Source organism: Astatotilapia calliptera, chromosome 18 (assembly GCF_964374335.1).
Source record: "Astatotilapia calliptera chromosome 18, fAstCal68.1, whole genome shotgun sequence".
NCBI classification, from domain to species: Eukaryota; Metazoa; Chordata; class Actinopteri; order Cichliformes; family Cichlidae; genus Astatotilapia; species Astatotilapia calliptera.
In genome coordinates this window covers 27793530-27816241 of record NC_137439.1, presented here as the reverse complement: position 1 = coordinate 27816241, position 22712 = coordinate 27793530, and the positions used below count along the sequence as shown (strand labels likewise).

The 22712-nt window shown below is 40.6% G+C and overlaps 1 protein-coding gene across 1 annotated transcript; it reads right to left on the bottom strand.

Moving 5' to 3' along the window:
- Positions 1 to 75: 75 nt before the first annotated feature.
- Positions 76 to 22260, bottom strand: LOC113010024 (unconventional myosin-VIIa-like). Its single transcript, XM_080293302.1, has 49 exons — positions 22249 to 22260; positions 21990 to 22091; positions 21732 to 21884; positions 20401 to 20469; positions 20204 to 20319; positions 19990 to 20117; positions 19749 to 19891; positions 19354 to 19467; positions 18731 to 18884; positions 15898 to 15974; positions 15688 to 15807; positions 15132 to 15274; positions 14165 to 14375; positions 13943 to 14078; positions 13680 to 13846; positions 13385 to 13525; positions 12004 to 12162; positions 11804 to 11896; positions 11143 to 11237; positions 10943 to 11015; positions 10746 to 10847; positions 10380 to 10496; positions 10143 to 10286; positions 9774 to 10043; positions 9520 to 9675; positions 9373 to 9432; positions 9134 to 9258; positions 8565 to 8691; positions 8316 to 8435; positions 8005 to 8178; positions 7642 to 7869; positions 6100 to 6267; positions 5888 to 6005; positions 5595 to 5721; positions 5310 to 5467; positions 5043 to 5221; positions 4669 to 4784; positions 4393 to 4538; positions 4013 to 4166; positions 3757 to 3912; positions 3297 to 3402; positions 1950 to 2063; positions 1693 to 1780; positions 1497 to 1603; positions 1211 to 1396; positions 982 to 1098; positions 818 to 901; positions 597 to 716; positions 76 to 457 (listed from the first exon to the last, which is right to left on the bottom strand). The coding sequence occupies exons 1-49, from the start codon at positions 22258 to 22260 to the stop codon at positions 362 to 364; spliced, it is 6369 nt and encodes a 2122-aa protein (XP_080149428.1). The 3' UTR covers positions 76 to 361.
- Positions 22261 to 22712: the final 452 nt, after the last annotated feature.

Below are 22712 nucleotides of genomic sequence, written 5' to 3'. Positions count from 1 at the left end.
AGGGAAATGTAATCAGTGTTTTGTGAATTGCAAAATTTACTGTTAAATGTTAATCATTGTAGGAATAGGACACAGTTGGACGTCATAGTTTAATGCCATGACAGTTACATGAATGTCAGAGGAAGTCGTGGACATGCAACCGTTTCTTCACAAAACAGAATTTTACTGCATTTAAGGCGATAACAATGGAAATATTACAGTTTGAATGCTTGTTCATTAGAAAGAATTGTAAATGCTAAAATCTAAATGTACAAATTGATGAGTTTGTATTTTTAAGGATACAAATACATTCCTATAGAGACATTGGGCAGGAGTACATATAATCCACAAAGGTTAAGTCTATACTTCTGCCAGTGAAACCTTAAGAAAATATGCTCTTCCTGTGATTAAGGGGGGCCTGCCTTGCCTTTTCATACATGCTGACGTAGGATCTGAGGAGGTCTTCGATCGTGTGGGCCTGAAAAAGAAAAGAATGATTCTTTTTGTGCAAATCTTTCACATCATATTTTATTCTCCTTAACATTTATTGGCATTCATTCTAAAGGAAATTCTGTGTTTTGTCATGCATCAAAATACATTCAAAGCCCGTCACTCACATTTGGGGTTTCACAGACAAAGGTGATGCCCCTGAACATGGTGCCGATGGTCATCTGGAAGGAGTTGCCTTTGCTGAAATATTCTGTGATGCGGCTGAACTCGTGCATTATCATTGTGTCCTAAAAGAGTTTCAAGTAATGCAATGTTATTTGCAAATAAGCACAAATGACCTTAGGCTACTGTAAAAATATAAATATATTGTGCTTTTTATTGAACATACCTTTGTTTCTGGGTCTACTAAGCGAACCCCTTGCTTATTGATGCCGATCAGAAGTATAGCTGGGTAGCTAGATTCACATGTTTGCTGCAAATGAAACAACGTAACATCAGTTTCCTCAAATTCTTGCGGGCCAGTGTGTCTGTCACTTACTCCAGCTAACTCACTTTAACTTCAAAGAAGGTACAGCCAAAGGTTGGCCAACTTGAAATGATTTTTAGGAAGTCGATTTTGGCTTCGTCCACTGTGATGCCACTCTGCTGCTTGTATGAGGAGATGATGTGCTGCAAGAAAAACAATAAAGCATAAAATAGCCTTACACCGGAGCTCCAATCCCATCTTCTGAGACATGAAATAGACCATTTGGGGGGTGCTTCTGTACAATTTGTTCTTTACCTTCTTCCATTCATCAGGGGACATGATCTTTTGCTGGTCAGCAGGAACCAGGTCCTTCAACATTTTGGGGATCATGACGAACTGTGACATGTCTGATTCTACTTTGACTCTGAATAGGAGCCCACCCAGGGTAATCATGTCTTCTTTGGTGCAGTCGTGGTATCCCCGCAGGTACTTCGATCGTTCCTGCAAAGAAGCAAATTCGAGGTAAGATATCGTGACAATTATTCATCTTAAACATGAAAAGAATCTCAGTGAATAAAGAGAGTGGTTGTAATATAGATACCTGTGGGAAATGGAAAGTGAGATCTGCTTTCACATCTTTCCCCGGGTTCACATTGAACCAGAGCTTCCTCTTAAAGAGCACCAAGGAAGGTAAATTGGTCTGAGTGACTAAAAAAAGTGAGATTTACACTGATTAGATCTGTCAAGGCAAAGACATGCATAAAAAAAAAGTGACCGCAGTTGGTTTACTCCATTACCTTCTTTCCCCTTTTTTCTTTTTTTGGGGACGTCTGAGGTTATCTTTAGACTGTCAAAGAAATATTTATCCTCCTCCATGCTCACCGTCTAAGAATTGAAACCAAAAAAGCTTCGTCACATAAAGGAAAAAGATGTATTTGTTACATATGGACTGTATTGTGATATTGTGCATAGCATTTTTGTCTTTTCTATCAGATCACTGTGCAAGCTAATGTCTGATCGAAAACACTGAACTGACAGTGTTAGGCAACACCACCTTGGTTAGTGTTTTCAGGTACAGGCCGTATCCTTCAGGTGAGTACAGAATGAGCTGAGAGGCGATGCTGATGCACATGTCTCCAATTGTGGTTGTTGATGTCACCTCGACTATCTGCGCCACAGCAAGGACAAGAAATCATGATAACATTAAATCGACATTTAATGGCAAAACTGATTCTTAATCTCTCTCTTATGGTTAATACAACTCCAATGCCAAGAAACCTGTGACACTATGTTAAATGTGTCACAGCATTGATGAGCCAAATGTTTTTAATTTGTAAAAGGTCTGGACATCAGGTAGTTCAGCACCTGGACTCCTCTACTACTAAGCAATCCTGTTGTAAAAGCTTCAGTATGCAATTTTACATTGTCTTGCCGAAATATGCACAGACTTCCTTGGACGACACGTCATCTGGATGGGAGCATATGTTGCTCTAAAACCTGCATTGGTCGTTTCTTTTCAGATATGCAAGCTGCCAATTCCCTGTGGCATCAGAGATCCAGGCTTTTTTTTTTGTTGCCTTAGTCCATTTTAAGAGAGCTTTATCCCAAAGAAAAAGAAGGCAGCATATCTGGAACATGGGATATTTGGTCTTCCCAGTTTTACATTCAGGAATAATATGCTGAAAATTTCCCACAATTTGCAAATGCAATGTTTTGCAGATGGTGAACCTCTCAGCTTTACTTCTGAGAAGCTCCGCCCCTCTAAGATGTTCTTTTTATACCCAGTCATGTTATTGATCTATTGCCACATAACCTAGACAGTGCAATAATATTCCTGCAAAGGTTTCTTTTTAGGTTTTCTAGCCTTTGCCAATTTTTTTGAGCTATGTTGCTTCGATCCAAATCAAAATGACTGAATATATTTCATCAAATAGCAAAATTTAACCCTTTCATGCAGAATTATGACAACCTCGATCAGGATTTTTTATTCATCTTTAGGCTTGAAAAGATGAATAACAATGCTTAAGAAAAAATCATGATCAAGGTTGTCATAATTCATGCATGAAAGGGTTAAATAACAATAATTACAATGAAACACATCATACATCTATAGTAATATTAAACGACCAGTAGGTGGCAGGGTATGGACACATCAGTGTCCAATGTAGTGGTTTATGTGCAAGTATATCATCAACACTGACACAAACTCGAGAAAACAGCATTTGGATAGTTGTCCACTGTAGTGACCACTATGCGTCAAAGGGGTAAACATTCAAGTTTAAACATTCAACATGATTTCATGTTCTATTGTGAATAAAATAGGGATTTATGAGTTGTGCAAATGATTGCATTTTTTAAAATTATCATTAAATCCAAAAATTGATTGAATGCAGGTTCTTACATCAGTTGTATCATCTGGGAAGTGGACTTTCTGGAAGATCTTAGGGCTGTTCTGTTGGATAGCGTCCACTTCTACGAAATGGGGAGGAAGATTCCTGGGCTTCTTACTGAGTATACAAAACAAATGAAGTTACACACACAAAAATATATTTATGTGGAATTTCAGATCACTAAGTTACAATACCGTGGATATGTTTTTAAAAAAAAAAAATTAAACTCAGTAAACTCAGCTGATAAACTTTTTTGTGGTTTCTAAAGTGTGCATTGTGGTAATTTTGGGGGCCAGCATTTACCAGAGAGTAGATTCTGTCAGTTAGATTTTCATCACAATTTAATACCAGTTTTAAAGCAATGCTATTTCTAAAATACGGACAACCACATTTTGAAGTATCAAAATAATCAGTAATTCTAATCTTCTCAGGATTTTTGTTTCTAAATAGTGTTCGTATCGCCAGGCTGACCTGCAGATCTCCTGCAGCCTCTCCAGGCAAAGAGCAGCCAGTGGGTATCTGGGCCGCGACTCCAGGAAGCACTGTGTGTGTTTCAATAAATCCCAGCTGGGCGGGAACAAGCCTGAACACAGCCACATCAGCTGCCACCCACGCTCCATACTCAAACTGAAGTGAGGGGAAGAAAGAGAAAACGATATGATGGAAATGGATTTTTTGTGATTATTGTTTTGGTGTCTTTCCGACACAGTGAAGCACACTGGAGAACCTGTTGCTGTTGGCGGTCATCTGTCTCATGATCTGGCAGTAAATTTCATCGCGCAGTTCTTCATGCTTTGTGGCTGGACCAAAGATCTGGTCGGTCAACTCTACGGGACTGCGGACATGTTTGATGGGGTAGTCGCCCATGTACTTCAGGATGGGTAGAGGCTAACGTTAAGGACTCACTCAAACAACATTAAAATTAGACATGGCTCTTTCCTCTTTAGATTACAGACAAACTGCTGAAGAATTTGGTACCATACTTTCAAATATCTGCCTATGTGAACCAACAGTATGGATGCTAGTTAAACTGTGGTTTAGTCATAAGAAAACATCTCAGCAATCCATAAATGCAGGTACCAGTTCATGTGTTTTTTAAAAGGATATCAGTGAAGGCACTGCAGGCCAGGTTGCTGAGCTCAGAGTTGTTGACCAGCACCTTCAGGAGTGGTTGCTTGAGAGGCTCTCTGGAAATGACCCACAGTTTCTCTCTGTTGCCTCCTTTGTATCCTTGCCGACCGCCACTCACAGATCTGCGAGGGACAAAGAGCTTAAATATCGTCTGCACGAGTGCTGTTCGATTTGCCAAATGAAGAGTCAAACATGAATGCCACATTTTTGAGAAGTGGCGTTTAGCTAAAAATACAAGAGCCTCAGTATTACCTGAAATTCTCAAGGGCAAACTCTTTCAAAGAGACAGGGGCCACTGTTTCTTCTCCTTGAACGGGGTTAAGAACTAGTGAAGCTCTCCTCTTATCCTGCTTTGGATTGAGTTGTTCCTGAAGGGTCAGAAGCAATTTGCCAGATAAACTACAAGAGGGCGTTATGTGATGTGAACTAACAGAACTTGTGCATCTCTCACTGCATAGACTTAGAAGCGCACGATGAAAAATCTTCATGTCTGTAAAGATTTTCTGTTCTTTAGTAAAGTCTTTACCATTAAAACACCATTAAAAATGAAATCAGTGATTTGCCTATACCTGAGCTCTGATAAACTAGTCATAACTACTCAACATGTAAGGTAAAGTCAACTTTACCAGCATTTCACTAGTCGGCTCGGTAAGAGTTGGCAGGAACAGCAATATTTTCTTATAGACTGCACCAGAGCTGCCAGTGCGCTTGTTGGTGGCGATGAAACAGCTCTCATTAGGGGCACTTTTTTCTTTGTCTACTTGCAGGAGGTCACCTCGCTTACAAACCAGAAACAGCGGGTCATCTGCAGAAGCGTACAGAGACAGACAGACGTGAGTGTTTTGGTGTGCGTGACTGTATTTATGGATACTGAACATGCTGTAGACTCTTACCTGATTTGCTAGAGTCCTGCTGAGCGGTTGCAAACACTGAGCGCTGTCTCAGCCCTTCCACATTGTTCTCTATCAGTGTTACAATTTTCTCAGCTTCAGGAGACTTCAGGACATACTCTCCTGTGATCGTGATCAAGCTAATGGTCTGGGCACTGTCACTAAATGGGTCATAATCATCAGTGTCAGTTTTATTAGATTCTTTTAAAGGCACAATTTAAAAATCTTTTTAAGAAAGTAAATAGAGCAAATTTACATACACACAGACATAAAAATGTGAGACCGTACCTCTTCTCCTGGACTTTCCTAACTGCTATGTAAGGAATTTCATGAAGTTGCCTATTTCTCTCGTCCATGAAGAAGATGCCAGTCCAGTTTATAGCCACAATAAATCTGCTTTTGGGCAAAGGTGGTCCTGTGGACAGATATGGTGTTGCAGATTTTAAGTAGTGAATTGGAATTCATAAATGCTAGTTAGCAGAAGTAAAGTTTGCAATACAAATGTGTAACACGGCAACATTCACTTGTAAAAGGATTGTATATCCCAGCCTCTGTGTGAAAAAAGCTGTGCGCAGACTCACCTGACATCATTGTGACTTCAAAAAACTTTGAAAAGTGGATTGCCCACTTCTTGCGTGCGATGTCCACCAGTTCTCCTTTTACCTCATCCGAGTTTTGCCTCCCACTGACATAAGGACCCTACATGAGGTAACGACGATTGTGAGGGTGCCTTTATGAGGCGTTATGTTTTAAAACAATCCATGCTGACCATACATAAAATAGACTGATTTACCTCTTTGTGTGCTGAGCTGATGAACTGGGTCCATCTTGTTTTAGACTTGCTTTCAATAAGCTGGGTGGTGATGCACTCATTAACCACTTTGGTGACGTTCTCAACGCTATACTCGGAGCCAAACATGATGTAATAGTGCATTATTGCCAGCTGGATATAATCATCATCCTGAGTAGATAAAGTACAACTTTATTAGATACAGTTGACAAAATGTTTGGAGAACATCATGATAAAATTTATAGTAGAATAAAAAGTGGACAAATAAGAAATAGTTGACCTCACTAAGTAACTTATTTGAGCTGCAAAATATTTGAAAACTACAAAATGCCTGCTGATATACTGTTTAGCACCACAGTATAGTAAATTTTACATTTACAGTTATCTAGTTTCTTACTCTTAATTTGTTCATTTAAGAATCACAATTATTGCATTTACTCTAAAAACACAATGGATGAAAAAAATAAATAAATAAAACTTTACTGATAGATTTTCTTGTTTTCCAAATCCTTCCTTGTTCTTTAGTGAGACACAGGCAATAGAAACTAGCCGTGAACAAACATCTACAAATTTCAGGCTAAGCTAGTAGGAAATGGTTGCCCGTCTATGCCCATATGGAAAAGATATATATAAATCTTATAAAGTTTGTATCTGCCTTGTGTGAAACTTGTATGAAAAGCATATAAGAGTGAAAACAGATATAAGATCCCTTGAAAAATTATATAATGAAACTTGTATGTTTTGGATACTTACTAAAACAATGTATGAAAGTAATGCGAAAGTGGCCACTTTCATGAGTAATCACATATAAGTTTTTACTATTTCTTTTCCGTATGGGTGCGTCTGACAGCCACAAAGCAATGTAAGCAGTCAGCTATTCCATTTAAATTAACATCGGCTTTCACTTTCCTAGTCGTTATATTTTTCCAACTCTTTGGCCGTTACATACATCCCACCATGTATCCAAGCTAGTTGTTCACTTTCTTCTTCTGTCTGCCATTTGCTTAAACGTTAGCTAAGCTAAAGCCAAGCTAAGATGTCTTATAAGGCTTACAGGAGCTGCAAGATTGAATGAGAGGTTTCTGTGGGTTTGTCAGTTGTTCTATTGTTACAATATAAATCCTGATTAAAGAAGGATATTAAAATAATTATTCATGAGTTACTTCTCAGACTGCAGCAGTTTTACTGGCTTTAACTGTTTTACGTGATAAGGCAGCTAGCTTATCACTGGAAGAGACTGCAGTCCTTTACAAAACCTTGCCATGAAAATGAAGGCATTTTTATTTTATTTTGAAAGGGGAGTGCCTTGGAGGCTTTTTTATATTTAAGGTCTTTTAAGCGTTGGCCCAGCAACAATTAGTGCCCCTTTTGTGCTTTATTTTGTACATAAGATGAAAATACACCAGAAAAGTAGATGTGCATACTGCGATTTTGGAACTTAATAGCCTGAGTGTCATGAGCGGTGACTGTAAATAAAATGTATTATTATTATTATTATTACACACTGTTTTCCGTAATATTTCAGGAAAAAAGAAAAAGCCTTACCTTATCAGCAACGTACTCTCCTGCCTTGATTCCTTTGATGATCTGCCTGTAGATAAGATCTGTGCTGACTTCATCTAGTTTACTTTCGTGCCAGGGTGTGAACAGTTCCTTGCGGAGGGACAGCGACCATGGGGTATCCTTCTCCAGTCTGCCTTGCCTCCTCATCTCTTCCTCACACTGAGATATTGCATCTAGCACGTGTGCCCCAGAGTTCCCCAGAGACCACATCTGGTGACGAGAAGTCAGCAGAGTTTGAATGAGTGTGGCAAACTGCAATTCTTTCTGCACTGGACTAGTCAGAACCTACAGTCAGAAGATACAGAGTACCCAAGCCTTGATGTAGAATCAGAAGCTTTCACTGACCTTGTCATAGAGCCTAATGTACAGGGAGAATCCGTAGGTGTCTTTGAGACCGATGTCATTGGCCACATCTTGGCAGACTTCCTCAGATGTGGAGGACGAGTTCAGTTGTATTTCAATATTTCGACCATCCTGTATTGCCACAGTCGTATCAATGGGTTTCCTGGTCCTGGCAGCCTTTCAGTGCAGGGTAAGAAAGAAGAAAAAAACCAGTTGTTTCCAACCACAATTCAAATTTTGCTGCTGCTGGCCAAAAGTTAAAACTAAATAAACAGTGACCTCAGCACCATATTGGAGCACCTTCTGCTTTTTACCTGTAGCTCTATCCAGCAGGGCAACTCTTTTCTTGGTCCATTGGCTACGATACGTTTCAGGCGCTCAATGCAATACCCCCTGTAGTCATATGGCCCTCTGCGGAGAAAGTTCTCTAAATACTGTGAAGCACAGAACAGGACACAGTAAGCAACACGATAATACCTCGGCTAAATTCAACTAAAGTGGCATGACAAGGATTAACATGAAGTTTGAGGCAGGATTAATAAAATGACTTCATGTAGACTGACCTTCCTAAAGAGGTCTGTTGGAGGGAAAATCCCCAGACAGATGGAGAGGAGAATCCACCCTTGCATACGATTCCTCCTGTCATTGTTTTTCAACAGCTGTTTACAGATCTGACAATAGATCTCATCCCTGCACAGAGAGAGAACCAAAAAAATGAAAAAAGTAGGTAACATCTTAAAATACAGCCCATAACCACAGTTCCCTGTAATTAAATGGAATTGTAGTTATTATAATCGAAATGACAATGTAATCATATTTATCTACAAATACTTACATTTAAGTACTGCATATGTAATTTTAATTGATGTCTAAGTAATTTTAGGCAGCCTGTGTAAATCCCAGAAAGTTGACTCGTTTTCAGTGGGAGAAACCTTTCATCACACATCCAAGTAAATACGGCCCACAGCCCAAAAACTATAGCCCGTCTAGTAAGATGAGGAAATTATTGTTTTTCTGCAAAATTAGCATACAATTTCACACTACTTAAAATTACTTACACACATTTACCTACAGTTATTTACAGATATATCATATTGTTCATTCTTCAAAATACTTGTAAGGCAGCATTTACCATATGCCGTGTTTTGACAGAGCATAGCCGATGATGATGTGAATTTTTTCCAAGTCTGAAAGTGGCCTTTGCAGCGTGGTACCCTCTCCAATCATAACATCCTCTTCTCCTGTCAAGTTTTCTGGCTGGTTACGATGACAATAATACAAATAACAGTGATAATAATAACAATTGCCACAGAGTTTGTGTTATGAACCAGTGACAGAAAAAAAAGACAGAATGAAGAGTATTATAATCACCTCCTCGGGGATAGAAGAGGCTCTTCTGTCAAACTTTTTCTTGTTCTTCCTCAGTATTTTCTGTCCGAGAATGACATCATTACTAGAGGTTAAATAGTTAGATTGTTTTTTTTTCAGTGTAATAATAAGATATATGTAATAGTTTACCTGGTCCAGTCCCACCAAGTTACTCAGCCTCCTGCCCTGCCTGCTGGGTGGAGCCTGGGGCGTGTTGCTTGATGCCACTGATATGGCATCTGAGGATTTGGGTTCTGGTATATCCCCCATGAAGCGCAAAATGATCCACCATATAGTCAGACATGCCTGGAGGTGAGGAGAGGAATGAGAAACTGTTTGTGAGGAGAGAAATCTCTTGGGTTAATAGTGATACGGCTGTGACTCGTTCCCGTCTGACTTCTCACCAGTGTGTCACCCTCATCGTCGTGATGCAGAAGAGACTTCTTGAGTCGGTAGGGTATGTGCGTGTGGCTGGCGCTGTCCTGGAAGTAACGCTGGCTGAACCTGTAGAATGAAAACTCATCACCGTCGTCCTCAAAGTCATCGGTCTCCTCCTCCTTCTCTTCATCCACCGAAGGGGTCGGGGATATCGAGTTTGATGGTGGGGTGACTATCAACTCTGGCTCCAAGAGCTCAGAGATTATCTTTACAGGCTCTGGACTGCTGTGACTCGTCTTTGGAGGGAAAAGAGAATTTATACCAGATCTTAAACGCACACACTCAATGAAGAAAAAGTAGGACATGTTAACATGACAGAATTAGAATCAGCTAACCTCAGATTCTGAAGTTTCTTCGTCTGCTACATTGACTGAAGGCGTGACGGGAAGATCTTCGTCGTCTGAATCGTGCTCTGACTCTGACTTGGTTTCATTGTCCAGTATCTGTGAGACCTCCTCCAGCTGTTTTAAAACTAAAGCCTTCGAGACAAAAGAGACAAAAAGGTTTGAAAGTAGGCTCCTTTTCAGAGTGCAACTTGTGCAACTTTACCTTCCAAGATGCTGAGCACTCACCGTGTTCATCATGGATTCAACTTCCCTTCTGGCCAGCACTCCTCGCCTTTGCGCCTGCAGCCGTGTGACTGCCTCTCTCTTTTTCTTCAAGTCCTTCCTCGCCACATAGCCTCGTACCTAAACCCGATCAATCAGTGCAATTTAAAGCAAATTATTTAAGAAATAACAAAAATATCAGTAATTAATTAAATACACAACAACCGATATGTAACGTAGATTTTGATAAGATTTGATAAAATATCCTAATTTCACTATAAAATGCTTAAAATTTGATCAAATACAGCGATATTTTCCAATATTCCAAACAATAAAAAACAACTACTTGTAACATATTGCACTAAACAGTTCCTACATGAGAGTACATGCCTGTGCTTGTATGACGACTGCTGCTTCTCGCTGCTTTTGGTACTTTGCCTGGAGTTTCCGGCTACGGATTAGTGCTGCCAGCCGCTCAAAGCCGCGCTGAACCTGGTCAGACCGAAAGAGGGAAGCAAACCTGAGGTGAGTCCTCCCTAAACATCAAGGCAGCTACAAGCTCTGACTTCTATAAAAAGTTATTGAACCTTTGTTTTCATGTAGGCTCTCCAGGACCGCTGTAGCACCACGGCTGCCGAACGCTTCCTCAGAAAAGACTTTCTAAAAGAGATTTGAAGCAAAGAACTTAAGTTATTAAAAAGGTGTATTTTTAAGCCTTCATATGTGCAGTCCTTTCCTCTTATGTGTCCCCTCTGCACTGGATATGAATGTGTAGGATATCCTGCACCTGTCTCTCTGTCCAAGCATGACTCTCTGGATCACCAAAGCTACCCTGCTGAGCTCTTGTTCCCGCCGCTTTTCAAGAATAGAATCGTGAACATCCTGAAATAAAGAGAATTTCTTTTAAAAGACTTTCTGATATTGAAGAAAACTTCAATTGTTAATCATATTTCAAAAATGAATCCACATTAATGTGAATCCACATTAATGTAGATTCATTTTCTGCAATCATTCAAGAGAGATGTAATGTCTCTTTGATTTAGTGTTTCACTATGTCATGGCCACAATCATCTAAGGGGCAATCGTGGCTCAAGAGTTTGCAGTTTGTCTTGTAATCGGAAGGTTGCCGGTTCGAGTCCCGACTCGGACAGTCTTGGTCGTTGTGTCCTTGGGTAAGACACTTCACCCATTGCCTACTGGTGGTGGTCAGAGGACCCGGTGGCGCCAGTGTCCGGCAGCCTCGCCTCTGTCAGTGCGCCCCAGGCTACATTGTAGCTGTGGTTACAATGTAGCTTGCCATCACCAGTGTGTGAATGTGTGGATGACTGAATGTGTAAAGCACTTTGGGGTCCTTAGGGACTAGTAAAGTGCTATACAAATACAGGCCATTTACCATCTTGTGCCTTGAGAAAAAGCTACAATACAACATGGTTAGAAGTTTTCAGCACCTTTAGGAAAACTTTGGTATTGCCTATTTTCCATTCGCCCTCCCTTTCGATCACCGCCTCACAGATGGCTTTACAACAGGCCAAAGCAGACTCCTGGAGAGACAGTAAAGAATATATCAGTTAAGAACTGATGAGAGAACCCAATAAAAGACTCATTTTCACATCTTGGGTTCCAAAAACAGGATGCATCATGACTTAACGGTATTGGGGTTGCAGACGGTCGTCTTCAGGAGCACCCTGTAGCGCTTTAAGAAGTCGTCGAACGTGTGTCGAATGGGAAATCCCAGCTTCCGAATACGGATGGTGTCGATCATGCCGGAGTATCTCAGCTGACGCATACACAGCTCTCTGTCAAACACCTAGAAGAGAACAAATTAAAGTGGTGATGAATATTCTCTTAACACAACAACTATCCAACCTTTTTATTTTTCAGGCTGGACTATGGGGTGATTTCCACATCTACAGTAAATGTCAGCAGTTCATTACTCTAAGCTTGATTTGAGTGTGTACCCAATCAAATGATCATCCAAGCCGAATTTGGCACATGTGAATATATCCGTGTGCCAGATTTTGATTCTATCAAATTTCAAATCTACCCAATGTTTATTCTCACTGTTTTATTTTTTTACAACAGCTATTAACCTCAGAGAGGCTGGAAGAAAAGTAAAATACCTCTGAGGTATTCCATCTCAAAAATGTTTTCAAATTTTATTTTAACATTTTTTATGGTCCCGAGTTTGAACATATATGATGATTGCTGTGAAATTGTTTGCTCAAATACTTTTCAAGATCTATTTTTTTGAAAAATGGCCCGTCGACCCACCGGATATTTTTTTCACACTTTGAAATATGTGGTAATTTTTGAACATGAATATCTAAAAATCTATTGAAGATAAAACCCTGGAAAATTCAGTGCTTTTTTTATAGCAATCCTTACATATGCTCAAACTTTGGCTCATTAGAATTTTAGGTAAATTAGGGAAGGTCAAGCAGAAAATGTACAAAGCATTTGCTGATTTGAGACTTAATGACCCATTTGAATTTGAAGTGGTCCTGTGTGGACCACGATCACCAAGTAAGTGCCAGTCCTGCCAGCAGGTGCTTGGATTTCACAGGAGAACTGTGACACGTGGCACTGTGGACTAACAACGCTTTGCCACAATATTGGTCAGGGAGTTCAGAATGTGTGAACTTTTCGTGACTTCTAGTCTAAATCCAAAGGGTGAGAAAAGCTCAACAGATACTAGCGCAGCATTGTACTTTACTCTCTGTGATATCAGGTGATATTTAACAGGAAATTGGCTCCGTTGGTTTATGGCACAAAACAGAATGAGCTCTATTGCAAATGGTGGCAGTAAACATAACAAAGCAAAACAAAACAAAAAACACAGCAACATCCTTATTATTTCGGGAAATGACAGGATTTAAAGGAAATGTCTTAATTTCAGCAAACAGTTTGCTGAAATACACTAGTTTGTCACAAGCTTCCCCCTCATTTCCCTTTCTTAGCATACATGATTGCTCAGTTTACACAGCAACTGTATGGTGTTGCCATGGCGGCAGAAGCAGTTGCACATTCACCTCAGATTGCTTGCCATTGTTGGGTTTGAAACAGCGGATGAAGAAAGGCTGGCAGGCAGACAGAGCCTTCATTAGGGAGTCCAGAGACTGCCGGAATTGGCCGCTCAGTGTCGGCACTTGTTTGCGAGTGTCAGCCAATCCCTGTGAGGATGACATGTGACAGAAGGAAAAACTCAAAAATGAAGTCCTTGATACACCTGATCAAATAAACATTGGCAGCGTTATGAAACTAAATGACACAGGAACATTTATTGCAGTTTGCCCAAGGATCAGACATGACTTTATCCTTTCATACCCGCAGAGAGTTGCTTGGGGTCATGATGAACTTTTTATTTTTAACAGCCTTAATCCCATTGGTTGACAGTTCAGACTCAAATATGTCACGCAGTAGCTTATTGGCAGACATGTCAAGCATCTTAATGATGTCCGAACTGACAGCATCCCTGTTCTTTTCCAAGAAACCTGAGGAAGGAGAAAAAAGGCAACAACAAAGTATTACTGCGCTCATGAGCACCTTGCGTTGGCTGAGGTTTTAATATTTGCTGTTTGCTTGCCTACCATTGGAGTCGTACTGAACCAGGCCAGCGAAGTGACAAATCCCAAAGTTTGTGTCACGTTCACTCCTGGAGGCGATGTAGTTCTTGTGTCCTTTGTGGTGCTGGTTCAACTTCTCTAGCATCGTAGCGTCTGTACCCTAAGGCCAACCAAGTGATTCTTTTGAATAAAAAAGCTTCTGCAGCAGGGCAGAACCTTAAATAAGAAACCTCAGCAGAAGCATACCTTTGGAAAGTGGCTCTCTTCATCAACAAGAGCCAGCACATTACATTGCATTCCAGCTAGAAGGTCGAGAATCTTCTGATTGTCGCTAAAGTTGATGTTATCCCACATGACGCCCTGCTTCATGTACTCCTTCTGCTCGAGCTTGAAGATGTGGGCCACGAAGAACTGCTGCAGCTTCTCGTTGGCAAAGTTAATGCAAAGCTGCTCAAAACTGTAAAATAAACGATGGCTTGTAAATAGTGATAACTGTGAAAATTAGATGCCTTAGTATACCACGAAATGTCTGATCGTCTAATGTTTCATAAATATGTCAGGGCGGCAGTGCAACGGCTGTGAAAGCTTAAAGATATCTGAGAAATACGTTTGACTCAACTAATCGAATGGATAAAAATGAAGATACTGGTAATGTACACTCACAGGCCACTTTATTATGTACTTTATTGGGTTCAGCTGCTTGTTTCCTTAAATATCTAATCTATGCTGCTTTGCATCAACAGTTCAGGCTAAGGTTATTGTAGCTGAACAATGCTAAAGTGAAAAAGAGTGCTAGACTTTTTAGTTAACTAAATTAAAAAGATAAACTAGAGTTTAGAAAAAATCAAACTGAAATGATTTTGTGAAAATAAAAAATATATTCTTGTTATCATAACTTGTCTATTAAGGCTTTGACAAAAATGTTTATTGAGACTTTGGAAGTTTATGAGCCTGTGAGTCACCTGCTATCAATTTTTTTTTGTTTCTTAAATTGCAATGTCAGTACTGATTTTGTAAAACCTTGCTTTTGGCATACGCCCTAACTACAATAATAGCTATAAAGAGTAAAACCAACACTGAAACTAATAAAAATTTATAACAACAATAAAAACTAAACTAACATAAACTAAACTTAATTCAAGATGAAAAGTCAAAATGAAAAAAATATCTGATGAAGTACAAAACAGGAATAACAGAAAAAAACCCTCCTGACCTGTTAGTGTTGAAGTTCTCGAAGCCAAAGATGTCAAGCAGGCCGACGGACAGGTAGGCTGATTTGGAGTTGCTGGTCAGCTTCTTGTAGATGACACTGTTGATTTTCTTAACAATCCATATGAACAGCTTATTGTAGATCGCCTGAGAGAACAGAAACCCAGCAGAGTTACATTTTAGTGGAGTTCTGAAACACGCAAACTGTTTATTCTTTTCTATATTTAATTGTTTCTTTTGAGCTCTGCACCTGACCCACATGTTGGTGGCGTGTGGATTTTTACACGTCTTGTACCTTACAATCATAAGAAATCAGTCAATCTACACTGAAGCTCATCAAGGAAAAGTAAGACGAGAGTTTTCTAAAACATGCCGAGTAACTGTAGCAACGCTGTAAGCACCAGTCAAAGGTTGGAAACCATCTGCTCTATCACAGTGAAACTGGAACGCTTCCTCATAAAGTACAGCGTGCAGCATTTACAGGGCCCAGGTTTCTTTCATCCTAAGCCAGGAACCAATAAGGAAGCAGTGATTTAAAATTGCTGGCTCTCCCTCATTACCTTCACAAAGGCGTCTCTGCAGTCAGCTGCCTGTTCACAGCTCAGAGGTTTAGTCACCATTTCGCGGTTGGTCTTAAAGGATCGATGAGTCAGATTGGTCGCCAGGGTGGGCTTCTCCACCTTTAAGCACAAGAAACAGAAAAAAAAACCTTTACTAGTGCTATTTAATAGCAAAGTAGATCTTACCTGCTAATAGAGAAGGAGACCCACCTCCAGTAGTGATGCCGCCACATTGAAATGTTCTGATTTGCTGACTTCACTGGCTTCCAGGTTATTTTGAGTGTTGGCTGATGGAAACACAAATTCACACATAAGACACAAACAGCACAATAACAGCTGTAAGGAGTAATCCTGTGAAATGAGGTCAGTGTGAGTTTTAAAAGATATTACAACCAGTCAGGAGATTTAACCAAACCACTTCCAACTACACAAGTACAAGTCACAAATGTATCTAGCTTGGAACATAAAATAATGCTAATGCACAAATCCAACAGATGCATCTAGGGACCAAAAGCTGATGGTGAAATTAATATTCTTTTGGTTCTCTGGTGTCAGTGAAACAAAGAAACTTTCATTCATTCCAAAACAGCTGTTCCAAAGTTCTAACCATCCATTCGCTTCCGCTTATCCTTTTCAGGGTCGCTGGAGCCTATCCCAGCTGTCATAGGCCAAGAGGCGGGGTACACCCCGGACAGGTCGCCAGTCTGTCGCAGGGCTAACACACAGGGACAGACAACCATTTGCACTCACATTCACACCTAGTGGTAATTTGGATTATCCAATTAACCTATCCCCACAAGCTGCATGTCTTTGGACGGTGGGAGGAAGCCGGAGTACCCGGGGAGAATCAACGCAAACACATGCAAACTCCACACAGAAAGACCCCGGCCTGATGGTGGAATAGAACTTAGGACCTTCTTGCTGTGCGGCAACAGTGCTAACCACCGTGCTGCCATAGTTACAGTGGGGCAAAAAAGTATTTAGTCAGCCACCGATTGTGCAAGTTCCCCCACCTAAAATGATGACAGAGGTCAGTAATTTGCACCAGAGGTACACTTCAACTGTGAGAGACAGAATGTAAAAAAAAATCCATGAATTCACATGGTAGGATTTGTAAAGAATTTATTCGTAAATCAGGGTGGAAAATAAGTATTTGGTCAATAACATAAATACAACTCAATACTTTGTAACATAACCTTTGTTGGCAATAACAGAGGTCAAACGTTTACTATAGGTCTTTACCAGGTTTGCACACACAGTAGCTGGTATTTTGGCCCATTCCTCCATGCAGATCTTCTCGAGAGTAGTGATGTTTTGGGGCTGTCGCCGAGCAACACGGACTTTCAACTCCCGCCACAGATTTTCTATGGGGTTGAGGTCTGGAGACTGGCTAGGCCACTCCAGGACTTTCAAATGCTTCTTACGGAGCCACTCCTTTGTTGCCCGGGCGGTGTGTTTTGGATCATTGTCATGTTGGAAGACCCAGCCTCGTTTCATCTTCAAAGTTCTCACTGATGGAAGGAGGTTTTGGCTCAAAATCTCACGATACATGGCCCCATTCATTCTGTCCTTAACACGGATCAGTCGTCCTGTCCCCTTGGCAGAAAAACAGCCCCATAGCATGATGTTTCCACCCCCATGCTTCACAGTAGGTATGGTGTTCTTGGGATGCAACTCAGTATTCTTCTTCCTCCAAACACGACGAGTTGAGTTTATACCAAAACGTTCTACTTTGGTTTCATCTGACCACATGACATTCTCCCAATCCTCTGCTGTATCATCCATGTGCTCTCTGGCAAACTTCAGACGGGCCTGGACATGCACTGGCTTCAGCAGCGGAACACGTCTGGCACTGCGGGATTTGATTCCCTGCCGTTGTAGTGTGTTACTGATGTGACCTTTGTTACTTTGGTCCCAGCTCTCTGCAGGTCATTCACCAGGTCCCCCCGTGTGGTTCTGGGATCTTTGCTCACCGTTCTCATGATCATTTTGACCCCACGGGATGAGATCTTGCGTGGAGCCCCAGATCGAGGGAGATTATCAGTGGTCTCGTATGTCTTCCATTTTCTGATGATTGCTCCCACAGTTGATTTTTTCACACCAAGCTGCTTGCCTATTGTAGATTCACTCTTCCCAGTCTGGTGCAGGTCTACAATACTTTTCCTGGTGTCCTTCGAAAGCTCTTTGGTCTTGGCCATGGCGGAGTTTGGAGTCTGACTGTTTGAGGCTGTGGACAGGTGTCTTTTATACAGATGATGAGTTCAAACAGGTGCCATTCATACAGGTAACGAGTGGGGGACAGAAAAGCTTCTTACAGAAGACGTTACAGGTCTGTGAGAGCCAGAGATTTTCCATGTTTGAGGTGACCAAATACTTATTTTCCACCCTAATTTACGAATAAATTCTTTACAAATCCTACCATGTGAATTCATGGATTTTTTTTTCACATTCTGTCTCTCACAGTTGAAGTGTACCTCTGGTGCAAATTACTGACCTCTGTCATCATTTTAAGTGGGGGAACTTGCACAATCGGTGGCTGACTAAATACTTTTTTGCCCCACTGTATATGTAAAAAATCATGACACTATCTCTCAACTTTGTTTGGGAAACGGTGACATGAGCCAAACCAATAAACCAATAAATCAACTTCTCCATTTAAAAAAATAATAATAATTTCATTGACAAATTCAAAGTGTAGAAATGATTTAGTCTGCTATTCAGTTTCACTGTTGTATAACTAGCTGCCTGTTTATGGAACAATAAATCCGTTCACTCATTTAATAATAGATCTGAACAGACTGCAATCTGCCATAGGTATCATCAGGCCTACTGATGCTCTTATTTATTATATGCTTGTTTTTTGGCACTGAATCAAAATCTAGCATTGATAAAATTAGGAATGGAGATATGTTTGATTAAACGTTAGGCAACACTTGAATAGCTGTTCTGCTGAAATCTGATAGGGAAATGATTTTAAAGATAAACTAAGCTCCATTATGTGCAGGCTAAAATCTTTACATAGTTTCTAACTCTGTATCCTCACCCTCAAAGCAGACGTTTCCCAGGTGTAGTACGGCCGCCAGGAGCTTGAAGATTTCATGACAGTCTTTTCCTGAGAAATTCAGCGTTTTTAGGGCGGAATTAATACGACTGTAGTCTTTGGCATCGTCTCGTCCTCCACAAGCAATGCAGTTGCCCTGAAGAGTGAGAGACAAGATTTAGAATAGCTAGGAGAAAGCAGGGGTGTCAAACATAAGGCCTCGGGGCCAGAACAGGCCTTGCAAAGACTCCAATCTGGCCCACAGGACAGCTTTGGAAAATGTGAAGGGGTGCGTAGATTTAAAACTTTTCATTGTATTTTCACAAGTTTTACAGCTTTGCCAATTAATAATTAACAATACTGCAATTTATACTACACACTAAAGTAAATGACTAATAGATTACATGACATACAATTTCTTATTTTTCTACTATCTAGTGTAGAAATGTCTGTTTTGTTTTGTTTTTTACAAAAAAGAAAAAGAAAACTTGCTGTGAATTAATAAAACCTTTAAAACTACAGGACAGTCTGGGCAATGAACTAGCAGAATTTTTTCCATAAATTACACGACATCACAATAACTTCACCAGCAATGCGGGCAGTCACAGCCTTCCTTATTGCAATACCTTGGTAAGGAATTTGTATTCCTTGGCATTCCCGAGGCTCAGGCGTTTTTTCTCCTCTGCTGAGATTCCTGCCAGCAGGCAATAAAATATGTGGTAATTTCGCTCCTCCAGAGCCTGAGGTTGCAGAGGAAAAAATTAATCATTAGTGTTACAAAATGATAAGCTCACGCAAGTTTTTATGCGGGCTGGGTGGGAACATGTTTACTTTAGCTTCACTCCTCTTGTTGATGGTACTGATAGTGACAATGGCAACAGCAGCACACGAGATTAAGCCAACAACAGCACATCGACTGAAACAAACTCTTCAGACGTAGCGTGTTGTGTTTTTACTGGTTTACCGCACATTCCCGCCCCGTGGAGAGATAACAAAGGTTGTCTTAACAGAGCTTACTCACCTGACGACAGACACGAGACTTTTCCAGAAGATACTGCTCCACGCGTGCACCCTCAATCACTCCATCCTTGTTGAAGAAGATTTCCAAATATTTCCCAAAGCGGCTGGAGTTGTCATTGCGGATTGTTTTAGCGTTTCCAAAAGCTGAAATGCAAAAAGAAAAAAAAAGTTGTTGTTGTTCATCCATGCCATAAAGACAACATTTAATAATGACTGTGCACTCTTTGGCTGGTGTTTTCTACCTTCTAGAATCGGGTTGGACTCCAGGATCTGCTTCTCAATCCGCTGCTCAGAGAGCTCACCGCTGACGGCTGCCAGGTACTGCAGGATCAGTTTAGTGCTCTCGGTCTTCCCTGCTCCAGACTCCCCACTTACAGAGATGGATCAAATCAATGAGCAGTTGTAAAGAATCAAATTCAGATATTAAAGATCCTCAGTGATATAACAGACGCTGACCTGATGATGCAGCACTGGTTTTTTTGATGGCGAGTCATGTTAAAGTAACAGGCCTCAGCGATGGAAAAGATGTGGGGCGGGAGCTCTCCCAGTTTTCGCTTATGGTATAACCTCACCTGGAGACAAAAAGGAGGGTACGCGTGTGAAGTAGATCACTGCGATATTACAGTGAAGTCATCAGCTGCGCATATCCTTACCTGCTCTTCTGTGTATATTGGAAAATCTTTGTATGGATTCACGGCCACCAGCACCGAGCCCGTGTAGGTCTACACAATCATAGAAATGTTGCATTAGAAAAGAATCTCCTTCAACTTTCTCCACTTACTACGTGTTTATAAACAGTCAATAGTTATTATTAATCTCTGGCTCTATTCCACAACATCTCCCTGAATCTGAGAGTTTTTCCTTCCCACTTTCAAAGTGTTTGCTTATGGGGGTCATCTGATTGTTGGGGGCTTTCTCTGTTTTCTGTGTATTATTGTAGGGTCTTTACCTTACAAAATAAAGTGTCTTGAGGCTGTTGTTGTGATTTGGTGCAATATAAATAAACTGAATTGAACTGAATTGAAAATTTAACCAAAATGATGTTAAGGGTACATCCTGTGTGTGGAGTGACAAGATACTTAATGTTGCTCTTGTCAAATGATCCAATGCTATTTTCAATCACGGCTAAAAACAGAGCAGTTATTAAAGTTATTAGAATGCTTACTTATATCTGCTACTTATGTCTATTCATATCCATCTCATTATGTCAGACACTAAATAAAAAGGTAAGAGTATGAACATTTCGAAAGTTTGTCCACCGGACCTGTAAAATGATAAATGTTACAGCGTCTGTGTTTTTATTTGCGACTCAGTAAATGTTGTTTTTTTTTTAACTCTTGAATAAAAAATGTACTGTCGCTAGTAAAAGATAGTGAAAATTAAATGTTCGACAGTGAAGTTTGTGCAAATTTGGAGTCTGCCTGGAGATTTAAAATGTTCTATTGTTCTGATTTGCCACAATTGAATCAAAGTTGATTAAAAGAAAGAAATCCCAGCGAGAGAAAGCTGAACAGCTCATGTGAGGCTGGAATCAAACATCAAGGGAAGATGTTTTAAGGTGTTCTGGGAGAAACGAACCGTTACAAATTAAAGGAATATTTCCTATAATCCATTATCAGGCCATCCAATTGTTCTTAACCACTTATCCAAATCAGGTTTGCAGATCCCTGCTGTCTTTGGGCAAAAGCGTTAAGTGTCTATATCAGGTCATTCACAGCGCGCTGGCCTCATGATGTGTAGATATTTTGAAAATTGAGTTGAATGAACCAAATCCATTTTACTTTTAATCTGCTTTTTATCCTCAGCAACTGTCTTCTCTGTCTTGTAATATATTTTTTCTATATTTGGCTCTGGGAGACGCTTTGCTGTGTCATGTTTATACAATGACAGTAAAGATAAAGATACTTGACTTAAAGTACAAGCGTCCAAAGCATGTAGGAACACTGGCGACAAAAATCATTTTTTCCTTCAGTGTGTTGCTCACATAGATGATGCCTTGTCTGTGTCTGAGCAGGAGGTTCCTGAGGAGACCGGCCTCCGTCATGTCCCCGAGTTTGATCATGTCGTCCACCCCCTCCACCGATGTAGGGTGCATGATCTTGAGGGAGGCTTCCTGCTCCGGTGACAACCTGCGCTCCTGAGGAAGGGTGAAAACGGGAATACACTCAGCAACATAACACCAACTGTTGCCGTTTTGGGATGTTTGACTTTTACCCTGTGAGAGTGCAAAAGCACTGTTTACCTTTCCCTCATCGTCCACCAGCAACCGCTGACCCGACGGTGTTACTTTGACCCTTGCTCCGATGGGCACCCCTATGCTCGAGTCCACCCAAACCCATTCCCCCTGAAAGCAAAAGACAGAAAGATTTCACGTTGTCCTTCAGGGACACGGGACTAGGTTTCAGTTTACGGGAACACAAAGTGACACTCGGTGGGGCGGCAGTTCTCTCAATAAAACTCACATCTCCAAAGTTATTATCTCGAGTTTGTTTCAGCCTTACCTTTCTCAACATCACAAGTTTCTTTTATTTCTAGTCCCTGGAGAGAAAAAGAAAAAGAAATCCATACAATGAGTTGCAATTACCAAAGTACTGACGATTTAAAGGGTTTCTTTTGGCTTTTTTAATCTGAACTGTTGTGTTCAATGTCAGCGCTCAAGGTGTGCAGCGGTAAAACAAATCACAGAGCACTGTTAATGTCACCGTTAAAATGAAAACGGTCTACCCGATGATCCTTTGGTGTGGGATCTTCATTAATTCCCGTCTCGTTCCTCGTCTTTGCGTCTTATAGAATCCGTCTCCGTATGAGGAAGGATAAAACTCAGCGTGCCTATGAGTGACAGAGGTTTTATGACGCTTTGACTTTGGACTGACTGTAAGAGGAGGAAGAGAAATGGATCGCTTACTCAGAGGTGAATAAGGAACTTGTCACAGTGGAGTGATGTGTGTCTTTCTGGGCAATTTAG